The sequence below is a fragment of the Anomaloglossus baeobatrachus genome, chromosome 10 (genome assembly GCF_048569485.1).
Source record: "Anomaloglossus baeobatrachus isolate aAnoBae1 chromosome 10, aAnoBae1.hap1, whole genome shotgun sequence".
NCBI lineage: Eukaryota > Metazoa > Chordata > Amphibia > Anura > Aromobatidae > Anomaloglossus > Anomaloglossus baeobatrachus.
Genome location: NC_134362.1, coordinates 51,759,913 through 51,777,810, shown reverse-complemented (window position 1 = coordinate 51,777,810; position 17,898 = coordinate 51,759,913). Strand labels below are relative to the sequence as shown.

The 17,898-nt window shown below is 44.6% G+C and overlaps 1 protein-coding gene across 2 annotated transcripts in view; it reads right to left on the bottom strand.

Moving 5' to 3' along the window:
* Window positions 1-17,898, bottom strand: part of MACROD1 (mono-ADP ribosylhydrolase 1) — a 1,024,390-nt gene that overhangs the window by 177,753 nt on the left and 828,739 nt on the right. For both annotated transcript variants that reach the window (XM_075326035.1, XM_075326034.1), the window contains exon 4: window positions 8,659-8,688. In XM_075326035.1, the coding sequence (XP_075182150.1) occupies window positions 8,659-8,688 (30 nt within the window). The remainder of the gene's footprint in view (window positions 1-8,658; window positions 8,689-17,898) is intronic.

Here is a 17,898-nt window from a genome sequence, read left to right as displayed (position 1 = left end):
CATAGGAGTTTATCATAAAAGCTTAGACGAAATTCTAACTCTTTTCATTCATATTTCCCTGTTGGACAGAATATATGCAAAAAATTACATTTATTTTTACTTAATTTATTACATTTATCAAGCCTTGATCTAGTAATAAACCTAGTCGCATATGCAAAGTCTATAATATTCATATTACAAGAAACGTCTGGAAAGTTGATACATTTCGTTCTGCCTTATGCATGATTAAAGATGGGAAGCTCCAACGTTACTGCAAGGCTGTGAAAACTCACAAGAGCTCTACTACCCTACAGCAATAAAGCCCTTCCGTTTTCTCACTTTTACACTTTTTTTTTTTTCTTCCTCCTTTCTGAGATTCCATTTTAAGATGTCAGCACTTTATTTTTGGCAAAACATTTCTGCATTACTGGGCAATTTTGGATACATTTCTAATGTGTCACGCATGGACTTGGGGAAGGTCCAGCGCATGGCGGGACACACAAGGGGGTACACAGGGACACATTAATAATGGTGGGCCCTGGTGCTAGGTAAGGGAATGATGGGACACCTCCTGCACTCACCTGCAGCTGCACCCGTCACTCCTAGCCAGTCTCTATACAGATTCCGCACCTGATGCCGAGCAGGATACCTGAAGCCCTGAGAGACTCGGTAATAACCCTGGCTAGTGATCTGGCAGGTGAGGATTGCTAGCTCCACTGCTGCACTAATGTAACAAAAGTGGAAGGTATGACAGACAGGGGAAATCACAATGGAGAAAGCCCAACTTCATGGCTGCAGTTAGACACCAGGACTGCAGCCTACACCACAACAAGGGTTCCAGCAGCTCCTTCCACCTCAAGGTCTAGCTTCAGAATGAATCAGAATAACTGGTGCCCTCCACTGGGAGATGTCAACATATATGGGGAAGGGAGTTGTCACCAACCAGAAGCATTTGAGGTCAGGAGTCAGAAGCTGTGGGAAAACAAAACTGACATTAACCCTTTCAACACCATTGGAAAGGGAATTACGTTTCATGTGGCAAAGATAGATTCTGGCCCAGATCCAGTCACAAGTTTCTAGATGCAGAGATGACCGTGACATAATGACAGCATTATGGTAGTGCTGCCACTAGAACTTTCAGGGCCCCTGACTGGCATAATTTTGGGGCCCCCTTGAGACTCCACCCCAGCTCCGCCTCAACACTTCACACACAAGCCAATAAATGAAGCGTGACGCCCCCCCCCCTTCTGTTGGGGCCCCGGACTATAGTCCTGTTTGTCCCCCCCTGGTGGCGGCCCTGGTTATGGATATGGTGCAGAAGCATGAATTTTAGACTACTGTCATGGGCACTAATGGAGTTTTAGTGTATCGGCAACTTTACTTTGTCATTAGGAATAGCGTCGAAATTGCAATGGAGCCATCATCTCATATTAATACGCAAGGTGGGTCCCAGGCAATTGTACATTGTAGGTCCTGTCTTTGCAAAGCATGGTGTGGCGAATTTGTAGATGCATGCTTGAAGATGTATTTCTGAATGCAAGTCGTACTGTTGCTTTATTGAACCATCTGGATCATTGCTGAGATGGCGGTTATCTCTCGCTGACAGATTCCTTTGCCCTGTAGCATCAACTATGTTTGTCATGTCCTTTTTGATTCTACAAGGTCCAGCAACAAATGAGGTCACAACAGGGACAATATCTACATATATTCCCCTGCTATCACCTCTGGGTAAGTCAGGAAGAGAGTAATGATTTTTATCCCTAGTTAATGCTTCTATCAACTAGGCCGGCGCGTTTCACAACTTGCCAATAAGACTGTGTAATATATGCATCTAAGATCCACTTCCTGATGCCACCTAAGCACCATATGTTTTCATTACGTCTCCTGTTCCATCGCAGTTATATCATCCCTTTATTATGATGAATTGTGATGTGTTATTCCGCTGGATTTCAATATGCTAATTCAGGTTGTCAGATACTGAAGAATGTTATAGCCTTCAAGATTGGGAAACATTTCCAAATCTCTAACTTGTGTTTTTGACTGTGATGATGGTACTTTTAGAATAATGCATTATGCCTACAGAGAGTGGTTAAATAAGCTTTTCCTTAAACATTTAGAGATATTTTATGAGAATTGTACTTCCCTATAAAACATTTCACCATTAACAGAAAAAGGTAAAGGGAAGTATATAAGACTCCTTGAAGTGTCCTCTAAATTACTGCAATTCCTATTCAATTCTTCCTTAAAGAGGACCTACCAACAGGTCAAAAGTGGCCATTTTTACTTTTGTTTTACCCCCGCTGCTCCTCTGAGTATACCATTTTTTTATTTATTTTATTTTTTTTTTTTTTAAATCCGCCATATGGTTCCTGAATTATGGGCACTTATATTTTGGGCTAATTTTTATGACTTACTAATGGGTTGTGGTTTACAGGCTACTAATACAGATCATCTTAAAGACATATCCTGAGAAAATCCTGTGCGCTATGTTCGATTGGTAAAAATAACAAAAAAAAATATACTTAAAAAAAAAAAGGACCATATCTCTGGAAGCATATAGTAGATTTAACAAAAAGGGGTAAAAAAAAAACCCAAACCCCCCCATTCCTGCATATTCAGGGGAAAAGCAGAAATAAAAAATAGTAGCAAAAGCTGGACACACTTTACACCAGGTGAGAGGTCCTTTTTAACTACAACTAAGGACCACATCAGCTGCCTTCTACCTCCCTGAGGAAGCTGAACTTGGGTATTCCACCCCAAGTAGGCGAAACGTACGTTGGTGGGGTATGGGGGAGCTCCTTTCTTACATTCTCAGGACTATGCACTGGCCACTTTATCTTGATTTAGTAATTGCTCCATTCATTGATCTGACCTGATTTGGTTGACTCATTGGGGATGCTTGGACGGACTTATGTGTGATAAAATCTATTGCTTATGCACTTGCACTTTATAATATATGTACTGCCTGCATTATCCTTGTCACCCACCATTGTTATGTTACTATGACCGGTCTTTTCTCTGTATTACCTGTTTTTAATGTCCTGATTATGTGATTCACTACTCTTTGTGCTTTTATCTTCTTGTTTTGCTGGTTGCACTTATATACAGAAAATTATATTAATAATAAAATTACACTTATTTTCTGTACTTATGACTCTCTTTCTCTTGCTTAAAAAAAATAAGGACCATATCAGCCTGAAACGCGTAGTAGCGTAAACCCTTTTTTTAGGGTTCTTTGTCTTATGGTCTATATATTTTTAATATACAGCAAGTCAAATAAGTATTGAACACATCAAAAATCTTCTAAGTAAACATATTTCTAAAAGTGCTATTGACATGAATTCCTCACCAGATGTCGGTAACAACTGATCCAATCCACATAGGAAAAGAAATCAAACCTTAGATGTCAATAAATTAAATTATGTGTGATAATGAGAAATAGTACAGGGCAAAGTATTGAAAACGCTTACTGAAATGCATGATAATTATCTTTCCCGACATCTGGGGAACAGTCTGGAGAGCCACAAAGAACCAACAAACACCTAATGTGAATGGTCAGCCTAGGGCTATTCAATTTCATTATAAAGATCAAAAGGACCCTAAAACTGAAAGTCCTCTCCGCAAACCTCGAAAAGAGCTCAAATATTGGACAGTGGGCTTGACTTTATACAGAATAGAATTGGAAATAGAAAACACAACTTTCAACCAGTTTTTTAAGTTATAAACTAAAACTAGCACCTTAACACTAGAAGTCCCAGAGAGGGGTCATTTGACATTTCTACCATTGGAAACCCATGGAGCTCGAAATTCCTGGGACTTCTAGCGTTAAGCAGCGCCTGTGCTGCATTCTATAAAGGTGCATGTTATCCCCTGACTCGCCTTGTACACTCCACAAATACCTTTTGAAAATCTCCAGCGCTGTATGGTAATCATTGGGTCTGGTCTGATGGGCATGCTTGGTTATGGCTCGTGTTCCTCCTCACTACACTGATCGCCGTCCTCTGCTGATGATTGAGGTGGATGATGCCTTCTACAACATCCACATATCTGGGCTAAATCTTGCGCCTGTGCAGAGACATTTCCGGCTCGCGCAGGCGCACTTCGCTCTGCCCTGCCAATTACATAGATGTGCATTCGCTTACCGGCGAAGTCACAGCACTGGTGCATGATTTTGCCCGGCATTGTGGACATCTCCTGCGTCATCCACATACCTAGGCTAAATTGGTGCGAGATTTTGCCAGGTGTCGTGGATGGTGCAGGAGGCATCATCCACATAAATTATCAGCAGAGGATGGTGATCAGTGCAGAGTGGAAGAACAGGAGCTGCAACCAAGCATGCCCATTGGACCGGACCCAAGCATTACCATACAGTGAGGGAAATTTTCAAAAGGTATTTGTTGGGTGTACAGGGCAAGTAAAGGGATAATATTCACCTTTATAGAATGCAGCACAGGCGCTGCTTAATGTATTACTTTTAATTTATAACTAAAAAAAACTGGTGACAGATTACCTTTTAGTGATCAAAAATACTAAAAATGGAATTCCAATACGTCATAAAATACAGTTAGGTCCAGAAATATTTGGACAGTGACACAATTTTCGCGAGTTGGGCTCTGCATGCCACCACATTGGATTTGAAATGAAACCTCTACAACAGAATTCAAGTGCAGATTGTAACGTTTAATTTGAAGGTTTGAACAAAAATATCTGATAGAAATTGTAGGAATTGTCACATTTCTTTACAAACACTCCACATTTTAGGAGGTCAAAAGTAATTGGACAAATAAACCAAATCCAAAAAAAAATTTTTAGTTTCAATATTTTGTTGCGAATCCTTTGGAGGCAATCACTGCCTTAAGTCTGGAACCCATGGACATCATCAAACGCTGGGTTTCCTCCTTCTTAATGCTTTGCCAGGCCTTTACAGCCGCAGCCTTCAGGTCTTGCTTGTTTGTGGGTCTTTCCGTCTTAAGTCTGGATTTGAGCAAGTGAAATGCATGCTCAATTGGGTTAAGATCTGGTGATTGACTTGGCCATTGCAGAATGTTCCACTTTTTTGCACTCATGAACTCCTGGGTAGCTTTGGCTGTATGCTTGGGGTCATTGTCCATCTGTACTATGAAGCGCCGTCCGATCAACTTTGCGGCATTTGGCTGAATCTGGGCTGAAAGTATATCCTGGTACACTTCAGAATTCATCCAGCTACTCTTGTCTGCTGTTATGTCATCAATAAACACAAGTGACCCAGTGCCATTGAAAGCCATACATGCCCATGCCATCACGTTGCCTCCACCATGTTTTACAGAGGATGTGGTGTGCCTTGGATCATGTGCCGTTCCCTTTCTTCTCCAAACTTTTTTCTTCCCATCATTCTGGTACAGGTTGATCTTGGTCTCATCTGTCCATAGAATACTTTTCCAGAACTGAGCTGGCTTCATGAGGTGTTTTTCAGCAAATTTAACTCTGGCCTGTCTATTTTTGGAATTGATGAATGGTTTGCATCTAGATGTGAACCCTTTGTATTTACTTTCATGGAGTCTTCTCTTTACTGTTGACTTAGAGACAGATACACGTACTTCACTGAGAGTGTTCTGGACTTCAGTTGATGTTGTGAACGGGTTCTTCTTCACCAAAGAAAGTATGCGGCGATCATCCACCACTGTTGTCATCCGTGGACGCCCAGGCCTTTTTGAGTTCCCAAGCTCACCAGTCAATTCCTTTTTTCTCAGAATGTACCCGACTGTTGATTATCCTACTCCAAGCATGTCTGCTATCTCTCTGATGGATTTTTTCTTTTTTTCAGCCTCAGGATGTTCTGCTTCACCTCAATTGAGAGTTCCTTAGACCGCATGTTGTCTGGTCACAGCAACAGCTTCCAAATGCAAAACCACACACCTGTAATCAACCCCAGACCTTTTAACTACTTCATTGATTACAGGTTAACGAGGGAGATGCCTTCGGAGTTAATTGCAGCCCTTAGAGTCCCTTGTCCAATTACTTTTGGTCCCTTGAAAAAGAGGAGGCTATGCATTACAGAGCAATGATTCCTAAACCCTTTCTCCGATTTGGATGTGAAAACTCTCATATTGCAGCTGGGAGTGTGCACTTTCAGCCCATATTATATATATAATTGTATTTCTGAACATGTTTTCGTAAACAGCTAAAATAACAAAACTTGTGTCACTGTCCAAATATTTCTGGACCTAACTGTATAACACGATAATGTATAAGGAGATGTCATTGTGTAGCATGCCACACCATTGATGTCATGTCTTTGTAGAGTGGATTGTTTTGTGTTTTTTTTTACAGCTTTGGATGACCCTTATTTCCTTTGATGGACCTTGCCAACTCTGAGAGGGAATCGTGTTGGGAAAGTTGATCCATGTGCTATTATTATGGATGGATATATGTACTGTGGCACCACTAGTCATTAAGGCGCTTATAGCATCCTATAGGGATCCTATTTGTTAACTACAAAACCTAATACAAATCATTTGAATAGGGACCTTTAGATTTATCTCTAATACCCTATAAGAGGAGTGAGAGGTCTTTTATTAATATGTTTTGTACCCTACTAGAGGAGTTTAATATTTCTAAGATATGGTTTATAATTCTAATACCCTAATAGAGGAGTGAACAGTTTAAAATGATTTTTGTGAAGATATAGGGATAGTCGTCGCTAAGAGGGGGTGCCAATATTGTACACTTAAGGTTGTATCTAGGGCTATATATAGGGCCTTGATTATATTGTTGCTGTATTAGTATTTTCTTTGTATGTGGTTATATCTTCAGCCCTAAGGACTATTTAGGTGTATTAACACCAATCTTTGCTCCTAATATCCCGCTATACATTATCATGTTACATTTAAAAGGGTTGTCTCAAGGCAGAATAATTTTAATTCTGAATCCCCACCCCTACCTATTTAGTGCCATAATCTAAACTATTTTCTAATATGATTGCATTAAAAATTCCCTATTCTTCCCTCACTACACTAACTGCTATTTTAATTTTTTCCCTACTTCCTCACTGATGATGCTTTGTTAGAGAATCCCAGTGCATTCTGGGATACTCAAATGAAGAGTCATCAGCGAGCAGAGACTGTGGTCACTGTCACAACCTCTGGCCCCTCCCTGCAACGAAGACTCATTAGTGACTCATTTCAGGGGCTGCGATGCACTGGGATTCTCAAACAAAGCGTCATCAGAGAGGAAGTAGGAAAAAAATACAATAGCAGTTATTTTAGTTTAGGAATGATAGGCAATGTGTTAGAAAACAGTTTAGATTATGGCACTAAAGAGAGGAATTTAGTATGAAAATTACTCTGTCTTCGGACCACCTATTTAATGATCTATGGGGACAGCATTGACTAGAGCTAGCATTTTTATACGAATTAGTTTTTCGTTGTTCTTTTTTCTAATTCTATCCTCTCCGCTAGCCTACATCCACACAAGATCTGTGGTTAGTTCTCCCAAGATGTTTGGAACAATCCCTTTGCTAAGTTCCTTAAAAATTTGCAATTGTACCTATAAGAATTAATATTCTTTTGAAGGCAAATAGCGGTCACACCAAATATTGATTTAGATTTCTTTTTTTCAACATTCTTTTTATTAGTTTTCAATAACACTAACAGATGATTAATAATCATATAATCTCTCAATACAATATGGTTATGTTAATCTACAAAATTACAGATAGTAAATCTCCTCAAATCCTATCCCTTTTCCCGACCTCACCCTAAAGGCCCTGTTACACGCAGCGATATTGCTTGCCAGCGTACCCGCCACCGTCGTTTGTGCGTCACAGGCAAATCGTTGCCCGTGGCACACAATATCGTTAGCAGCCGTCACAAGGACTTACCTGCCTAGCGACGTCGCTGTGGCCGGCGAACCGCCTCCTTTCTAAGGGGGCGGTTTGTTCTGCGTCACAGCGGCGTCACTAGGCGGCCGCCCAATAGAAGCGGAGGGGCGGAGTTGAGCGGGCCGACCATCCCGCCCACCTCCTTCCTTCCGCATTGCCGGCGGCCGCAGGTAAGCTGTTTGTCATTCCTGGGGTGTCACACCTGCGATGTGTGCTGCCTCGGGAACGACGAACAACCTGTGTCCTCCACAATCAACGATTTTTTGAAAAGGAACGACGTGTCAACGATGGACAATTTGGTGAGTATTGTCCATCGTTAACGCTCGTTCGTTGGTGTCACACGCAACGACGTCGCTAACGATGCCGGATGTGCGTCACGGAATCCGTGACCCCGGCGATATATCGTTAGATACGTCGTTGCGTGTAACGGGGCTTTTAGATTTCTCTTTTGTTCATTCACTTTGCATTTTAATTGATAAAAATAAACTATTACAGTAACACCTTTATTTTTTAAAGCATTCTTTCTTCGCAGCATTCTTTCTTCGCAGCATTCTTTCTTCGCAGCATTCTTTCTTCGCAGCATTCTTTCTTCGCAGCATTCTTTCTTCGCAGCATTCTTTCCGTGCCTCCCTAAAACTTTTGTAGTGTCTTGTATTTGAATGTTATAAATGAATACACCTGGATAAATGCCTCGTACATCCATTTTCTCTAATAAACTGTAGATGAAAATGCATTTGACAGCTAGGGTTGTATATTGCTGTAAGCTGCATGTAGAAAATGTAAAGAGTCTCCCAGGGAGCAGAAGACAAACACAGACTTACCTCCTCCTCCTCCCAGAAGAGTACTGTTTGCTAAAGGAGAGAGGGCGAGGGATGGGGTGGAAAGAAAAAAAAAAAGAGAGAGAAAATAAATGATTACCAGACGTCTGTAAAAATCATCACAAAAAGCTTATTTTTATTTAACACAAAGTCATAATCTGTTTATTGCTTGAGGGAGAAGGAACTCGAGAGTCATTTAAAGTGTTTCTGACCAAGTAGCAGCTAAAGGTTAAATTCAGACTTCGGAAATGTTTTAATAATGTTTTCCCTGCATCCATTTCTCTCATCTGGTTTCCACGCATCCCCTCTTTCTTCTGAGTGTCTGGGGTATAATTAGTGATAGATCCCTTATTCCCAGCACCGGAGGGCACATCGTTTGTTACATGAGCACCGAGGGCTAAGTAAGATAAAGTGACATGGGAAAGTGGGATCACGAGAAAGATGAAAAAAGAAGGAGGCTGTGATTCCCCCAAAGGATTATATAGCTACCCGACTAAATATATAAACGGCATATAGATAAATAGACCTATAGCACCTGCCCGACTAAGCTTACAATCTATTATGGCACCTTGGGGATTAAATTTCCTTAAAGGAATCGGTCACCAAGACAGAATGCCGTTATAGCATGCAATAGTGCCTTCTGACTGACCCCTGAATTTCTAATTTGTGGGCTCCAATGACTGCTGTATGTAACATTATTTCCTTGTTTGGTTAATGCACTAGATCTGTCATGCTAGGTATGCGGAAGTACCAAGCGAATGGCGAAAGCGAAAAGAAACCCTGTGTCTAGGGAAGAGAAAGATGGTGACCCCTGAACAAACTTTCCGCTGACCCCTGGCTTCATTCATCACCTTAGATAGGTTCTGCACCTATGCGCCGAGAAGGATACCTGATCCTGGCTGACCCTGAAATAGGCCCCCGGCAGGGAGTGGATGGGATGAGCACTTAAGGGGGCTTTACAAGCTACGACATCGCTAATGCGAACTCGTTGGGGTCACGGAATTGGTGACGCACATCCGGCCGCATTAGCGATGCCGTTGCGTGTGACACCGATGAGCGATTTTGCATCGTTGAAAAAACGTGCAAAATCGCTCATCGGTGACATGGGGGTCCATTCTCAAAAATCGTTACTGCAGCAGTAACGAGGTTGTTCCTCGTTCCTGCGGCAGCACACATCGCTCCGTGTGACACCGCAGGAACGAGGAAGCTCTTCTTACCTGCCTCCTGGCCGCTATGCGGAAGGAAGGAGGTGGGCGGGATGTTACGTCCCGCTCAGCTCCGCCCCTCCGCTGCTATTAGGTGGCCGCTCAGTGACGTCGCTGTGACGCCGCACTGACCGCCCCCTTAGAAAGGAGGCGGTTCGCCGATCACAGCAACGTCACCGGGCAGGTAAGTATGTGTGACGGGTCTGGGCGATGTTGTGCAGCACGGGCAGCGATTTGCCCGTGTCGCGCAACAGATGGGGGCGGGTACCCACACTAGCGATATCGGGACCGATATCGCAGTGTGTAAAGCCCACTTTAGTCATCCCCACTAAGCACTAAAGAAGACACAGGAAACACAAACAGGGGAAGTGAATGAATAACTTATCTCCCAGAAGATTCAGGCAAAAAAACTGAAACAGATGACAATGTTTCTTCAGATGATTGCAAGCCAACTGACCCTGAAATAGGCCCCAGGTAGGGAACAGATGGGATGAGCGCTTAGTCAACCCTATTAAGTGCTAAAGAACACACAAAGAATACACACAGGGGAAAGTAAACTAATAACTTATCTCCAGATGACTCAGTGAGAAGAACTGCAACAACAACAAAGTTTCTCCAGATGAATACAAGCTGACTGCTTGCACTGAAGACTTGTTAAGGGTATTAGACCTATCACCAGCACAGAGTAAGGAGTAATGAGGGTATTTAAAGACACAAAGGGAAGTGCTGAAGATTAATAGCTGTAAGGTGAGGAAATCCGCATGATCCTAAAGAAAAAGGGATTTATACTAAGCAGGGAAAAAGGGAAAGGTAGGGAGAAGCTTGTGTAGCCAAATGCTGCGACCTTCTACAGCCAGATAGAACAGAACTGTCTGTCAAGCATGACATACCCATGACAAGATCTGCACCAAAAAAAGCAAATCAGATGATCAGTCTTGGTTAATCAACCACAATAATGCACTGTTTAGAACGTAGTCTGAATATATATAAGTCTTGAACCTACAGTTTGCTGACATTTGGTGTGGCACATTTAGGCCTGTCCACTCTTTTAAAACACATTAAAAATGGTCCCATGGTGGTGGTAAAAAAAAAAAAGAAAAATCCTACCGAATAGGCGCCACTTCTCACTACCCCACACTGTATAGCTTCCTGGTCGTCTTGCTTTTTGGTATCTCAGCAGCCGCTCAGTCTCGAAGAAAGGCAGCATTCGCCTTCCTAAGCTGGAAAAAAACATCTCGGTTCTGCCTTGGAATGTGAAGGTTCCAGCCCATCAGCGGCTATTGATTGACTGCAGCGGTCACAAACATCCTACATCCTTCTGCCAAAAGAAAAAGACAATCCGACACTTTACGAAGACTATCAATGGTTGGTGTGAGTCTAGTAGGCGAGTATTGTCTTGTGATTTATTTTAGTTATCCATCACCTTGGCCCATTTAGAATTTTTTTTTATAGTAGTGAAAAAGTCTTTTCAGAACGTCGTCCTTGCACCAGAAAACGACAAAAGCCAGCTATGATTGTCGTAGATTTTAGCTATAATGTACACCAATTTTCCTGGAGTTGTGCATTAGTTAACCAGCCCATATTTATAAAACCTTGCCCATAGATTATATATGGCGTAGAAGGGCTATGACTAAGGACTTTTTTGTTTTTAATACCCTAGTCCGAAACGCGTCAAGGTTTCCATGTTCTTTTTTGACCCTGCGTTTAGTGTGATCATGTGTTTTTAACTATTTTTCAATAAAGAAGATATTTTACTATTTGTACCTGTGCCGGGTCCAACTTCCTCTCTCTTTCCTGGACACCCTTTTATAAAACCTTGCCCATAGATTAGATATGGCGTAGAAGGGCTAAAATTCACAAACACACCTTTTGACATTTTTTGTGGCTTTTTGATGCCAAATGGTGGCGATTCTAAATACCATTAATTTCCACAGTGCTTTACCAACATCATCATCACTGTCCACATTGACATATACAATATATAATTGTAAGATCAAATATTCAACTGTGTAGAGCTTGACATTAGGATATTTGCTTCTTCATATCAGTGAAATATTATATAATTCATTCATTTTCTCAAATTCAGGAAAAAATAATGCATGGAACAATATGTAAAATTAAATTTGCGTTGTTTATGCATGTGAAGTCACAACGAAAATAGCCATGGGCTCTAAAGTGAGGCACTTGTGTGACTGCAATGCAACAAAAAAAAAAGTATGGTAATTTAAGGTTTTCCAACTAAGTGCCATATGTATAACTCTTGTCTCTCAATAATTTGTATGCGAGTAGGTGGAAAGAAAAATCCATTCACCCCCATAATGAGAGACCATCACAAATTCAGCAGGTGCACAAAAGTCATGAAGGAGAGTCAGTCCTGTAGAAAGTATCCAAAAATAAGTGGAAGCCAGCACTCGTAGATTATATACACAGTATGTCACAAAAGTGAATTCACCCATCATATTTTTCAAATTGACATTTTATTGATTTTCAAATAACAAATCCAAAGACATATAGAGATGGGAAAGTGGTACAATGGTACAAGCAGTAATATATATCGTGAGTCGCCTAGTAGCAAAGCTCCCACAACTCTGATGCCATCAAATGCAGAAAGTTTGAAACAAAATTAAAACAGTAAAGTAAAGGGCAGGTTACACGCTACGATATATCTTACGATATGTCGTTGGGGTCACGTCGTAAGTGACGCACATCCGGCATCGTTTGACATATCGTAGCGTGTTACAGCTAAGAGCGAGGTCACGTCGTAAGTGACGCACATCCGGCATAGTTAGTGATATCGTAGCGTGTGACAGCTATGAACGAGCAAAAATACTCACCTTATCGTTGCTCGTTAACAAGTTGCTTATTTTCAAAAAAATCGAACGTCCGGTTGTTCATTGTTCCTGAGGGAGCACACATTGCTCCGTGTGACACCCCGGGAACAATGAACTGCAGCTTACCTGCGTCCCGCCTGCAATGCGGAAGGAAGAAAGTGGGCGGGATGTTTATGTCCCGCTCATCTCTGCCCCTCCGCTTCTATTGGCCGGCCGCTGTGTGACGTCGCTGTGACGCCGAACATCCCTCCCCCTTCAGGAAGTGGATGTTTGCGGCCCACAGCGAGGTCGTTCGGAAGATAAGTACATGTGACGGAGGTTACTGACTTTGTGTGACACGGGCAAGAAATTGTCCGTGCCGCACAAACGATGGCGGTGGGTACGATCGCACATGCGATTGCACGAGAAATTGACGCGTGGAAAGTGGCCTTTACACTTTTTCCCAGACCAAAGAGGGAGGAAGAACCTGAAGGATAACAAAGGAAGGAAAAAGGGTATAAGAGAGGAAAAGAAAAAGAGAGGGAACCACGGGGACCACCCACCAGCCAAGCTTGAGATATAAAAATATAGAGCTGCCAGGAACGCATTGCAACGCATATGTCGCTGGTGGGGGACAGATCACAACCGGGGGAGCGCTCAAGGCACTCGGATCCGGACGGTGGTTGTGGCTCGAGTGGCAGCCGGATCTGGGGCTCACGCAGCCATCCATCGCCTACGAGTGAAAAGGGGTTATTTACTAGGGATAGAGTTTTTGTCAGTGACGCCACCCGTGGGTTGCGGTGAGGGATGGTGACAAACCGCTGCCTTGTATGTGGGTGCCCGGGGCTGATGGAGCGGGGCAGCAAGGTGGGATCCCCTCCACGGTTAGGGGAGGTGTAGTCCCAGGGCCCAGGGTATTGTGAGGGATTGCAGGGAGCAGGAAACTCACAGTTCAGTTGTCGTGGTGCTGGATGAGCTGCTGATGACTCGGAGCTTCAGTAACCACACAGAGTCTGTATTGTAAACCAAATTGCCAATGGCCGATCACCTTTGGCAGGTGTCTTCGGGTCCCAGACCCAGATATACAGCCAGGGGCCCTTTCTTCCACACTCTCTGTCTGTCTCTTTCTTGTCTGGACTAGTCCGCTTGAACGGTCTGCAGACCGGATTCCCTCTCTCGGCACCGATGGGCTACAACCCTGTCCCGGTCGGCCTCAGGTTCCCAGTGACCGGATCTCCGTGTCTGTGGCCCTCACTGCCACCTAGTCCGGTAGTCTAGGGCTCCAACCCCGATTACCAACCTCTCCAGGGAGCTCCAACTCCCTCCTGTCAGCTCTTCACTGACTACAGCTCAACTGAAACTAAACTCTGCTTGGTCACTTTTCAAGCTCTCCTCGACCCCTCCCATTTTCCTGGGGAGGGGGTGAGTAGGGCCCGATTGGCTGGTGTATATCTGTGTTGGGACTGTGTTGGTGCCAAGGAGGAGAATGGCCTGCACTTTGGTGGATTTATGCCAGCTCTGTGACAACCTGGTTTTGCCAGGGCATCACACATACACCAGCAAACACCGCCCCCCAGCTTGCGGCATGAAAGCTGGGACTGGTCAAGAAAGATTCCCAGTGGAACCATTTTGTGGCGGTGGTTGCCACGTCATTACTCGATTGAGCCAGTATCCTCTCCATCCGATAGATCACGTCCACCTCATTCACCCATTCCTCCAAAGATGGAGGCACTGTAGTTTTCCAGTGGCAGGAAATAACGGTCTTGGCAGCCTGAAGGAGGTGTCTGAGTAAAGATTTTTTCAACAATTTTTTAGATAGCGGGAACATATAAAAGAGAACCGCCTCGGGTCGTCTAGGCACCGCAACCCCCGAGATCTCATGGATCGCTCTTAATCCCATAAAGCTGCCAAGATCGTACATGACCACCACACATGGGTTATGGTGCCTCCCTGCTTCCCGCACCACCAGCACACGTCCAGGAATCCCTGGATAACATCTGTGTAGCAAAGAGGGGAGCCTGTACCACCTTGAAACGATTTTATAACTAGTCTCCTGAGACCTGGTGGCATTTGCTGATTTGTGAGATAAGTCAAAACAACAGTCCCATTGCTCTCTAGAGAACACCTGTCCAAGTTCATTCTCCCAAGTCCTACAAAAGAGAGGAAGACAATCCGAGTCATTGGTAGTCAGTAGCTTGTGAATACTTGAAATGACGTGTTTGGGACTGGAACTTGATGTATATAAGATTTCAAAAGGGGACATAGAGTGTGAGAATTCGAATACCTGACCTAGGGATGAGAAGAAGTGTTGAATCGATGGAAGTGGAAGAACCACTCCCTGGGGGACTACATGCAGCATGCGCAAAGGGGTCCATTTGGTACCACCCAGGAAGAGGGCAGCAGATGCTCCAGGGGGAAACCTCAAGTTGTCGGTTATTGGAATCAGCAGTCCCAGGGGTTGGATCAAAGTATGTTTCCCCCCAAGGGTATACAACGTTCGCAGGTTCTGCCCCACACTATACGTGATTTTGCTTTTGTTCAGTAAGGGCCAGGTCCGAGGAAGGGTTAACACTGACAAGGTGCATGTATCCTGGCAATGCGCACCCATAATTTGGAACCTCCGCTATGCATCATGTCAAGAACCCTCGCATGAGCTGCTGCAAGATGGTACCTCCGACAGACCGGTAGCTCTAGTCCACCCGCGTCCTTCGATCGGGCCAAAATAGTGCCTCGAATTCTTGGGCGACCCTTGTACCAGACAAATTGGGTAAATAGTTGCTGGATTTTGCGCCAAAACGATGCGGAGATATGAACATGCGCCGTCTGTAGGAGATATAACAGACTGGGTAGGGCAGTCATCCTGAGGGCGCCAACCCTACCAAACCAAGACATGACTCCCCAATGCCACGCAGCAAGGTCCCTTTCCAGCCTGATGGAAAATTGATGAAAATTGAGAAGGAATAGCCTGGAAGGTCAGATAGTATAGTAATACCTAGATAGCCGATACTGTTACTTCGGGGCCACTTAAAAGGGGAAACCGGACTGTAACAAAAAAACTTTACATTCAGGGCCTCGGACTTGTCGAAGTTAATTTGAAACCAGACCACCCACCGAATCGTGCCAATGTCGGACATGAAGCCCAACTGATGGGTTGGGCTAGTTTCACACTTGCGTTGGACAGGATCCGTAGCATTGCGTTGTGTGACGCATGCAACGGATGCGTTGCATATAATGGCACAACGGATGCTACGGATCGTACAAAACAACAGAAAGCTTTTTTTTGTTTTTATTTTTTTTTTATTCTTTACAGTTTTACCGGCAGCAGACTATTGTGAACGATCAGCTGATCGCTCTCAATAGCCGGCTGCCGGTCGCTCAGCTGAGCGCTGTCACTTTCCGGCGGCCGGTCATGCCGGCGGGCAGGTGCTCAGCTGAGCGCTCTCACCAGCGGCCGGGCATGCAGGCGGCCGGTCGCTCAGCTGAGCGCTGTCACTTGCCGGCGGCCGGGCATGCAGGCGGCCAGTCGCTCAGCTGAGCGCTGTCACTTGCCGGCGGCCGGCCATGCAGGCGGGCGGGCGCTCAGCTGAGCGCTCTCACTTGCCGGCGGCCGGGCATGCCGGCGGGCGCTCAGCTGAGCGCTCTCACTTGCCGGCGGCCGGGCATGCAGGCGGCCGGTCGCTCAGCTGAGCGCTGTCACTTGCCGGCGGCCGGGCATGCCGGCGGGCGCTCAGCTGAGCGCTCTCACTTGCCGGCGGCCGGGCATGCAGGCGGCCGGTCGCTCAGCTGAGCGCTGTCACTTGCTGGCGGCCGGCCATGCAGGCGGGCGGGCGCTCAGCTGAACGTTCGGCCACTGCGACACAAAATAAAGTTTGATTAAATAAAAAAAAAAAAGAGCATACGCAGTGAAATCCTACGGATTGCGCTGCTCAAAAAAACGTTACATGCTGCATTTCTTCCGCCCGACGCAGCGTCAATATAACGACGCTGCGTCGTCCAGCGGATGCAACGCAGACACTTGCATTACAGTGCGTTGTCCATACAAGTCTATGGAGAATAGCGCAGTGCGTTAACGGACTGCGCTATTCTCCATAGTGACGGACTCCGCTGAACGCAAGTGTGAAAGTAGCCTTGGAAAGATAAATTAAAAAATCGTCGGCAAATGCTGAACATTTATATTTATTGTTCCCTATCCTGATCTCCTGAATGTTCGAGCTGGCCCGAAGGGCCGCCATCAAATGCTCCATTACAACCACCATATTTTTGTAAAAAATGTATTATATCTTTTCATGGGACAACAGTGAAGATCTGACCCTGTGATGCAATGTGCAGTGTCAGTGTGCAGCTTGTATAACAGTGTAAATTTGGTGTCCTCTAAATAACTCAACACACAGCCATTAATGTCTAAACCTCTGGCAACAAAAGGAAGTACCTTCCCGAGTGAAAATGGGAGTGTTACGACTTTCGAACCTTTAAGGGCACTTTACACGCAGCGACATCGCTAGCGATGTCGCTGACGATCTTACCCGCCCCCGTTGTTTGTGCGTCACGGGCAAATCGCTGCCCGTGGCCCACAATATCGTAAGTCCCCGTCACACTACTTACCTGCCTAGCAACGTCGCTGTGGCCGGCGAATTGCCTCCTTTCTAAGGGGGTGGTTCAAGCAGCGTCACAGTGATGTCACACGGCAGCCATCCAATAGAAGCGGAGGGGTGGAGAGCAGCCGAAAGAAAGTGACGCCCACCTCGTTGCCGGAGGACGCAGGTAAGGTGTTATTCGTCGTTCCTGGGGTGTCACATGTAGCGATGTGTGCTGCCTCAGGAACGATGAACAACCTGCGTCCAGCATCAGCAATGATATTTGGGATTAGAACGACGTGTCAACAATCAACGATAAGGTGAGTATTTTTGATCGTTAGCGGTCGTTCGTACGTTTCACACACAACGACATCGCTAACGAGGCCGGATGTGCGTCACGAATTCCGTGACCCCAGCGATATCTCGTTAGCGATGTTGTTGCGTGTAAAGCGGCCTTTAGGCTCTTTTGTTCTTAGCCATAACTATTGTTATAGAACCAAAGTGCCTACAAGTTCGAAACGTGTAATAATCTCATATCTAACATGACTTTTTATTTTTTTTGCCTTGGATGAAACACTAATGTGTTGTTTTACATTATTTTGAAATAAACATAATTGCTTTGAAACATGGAGTACAGGAGCTTCTGCTACCTTT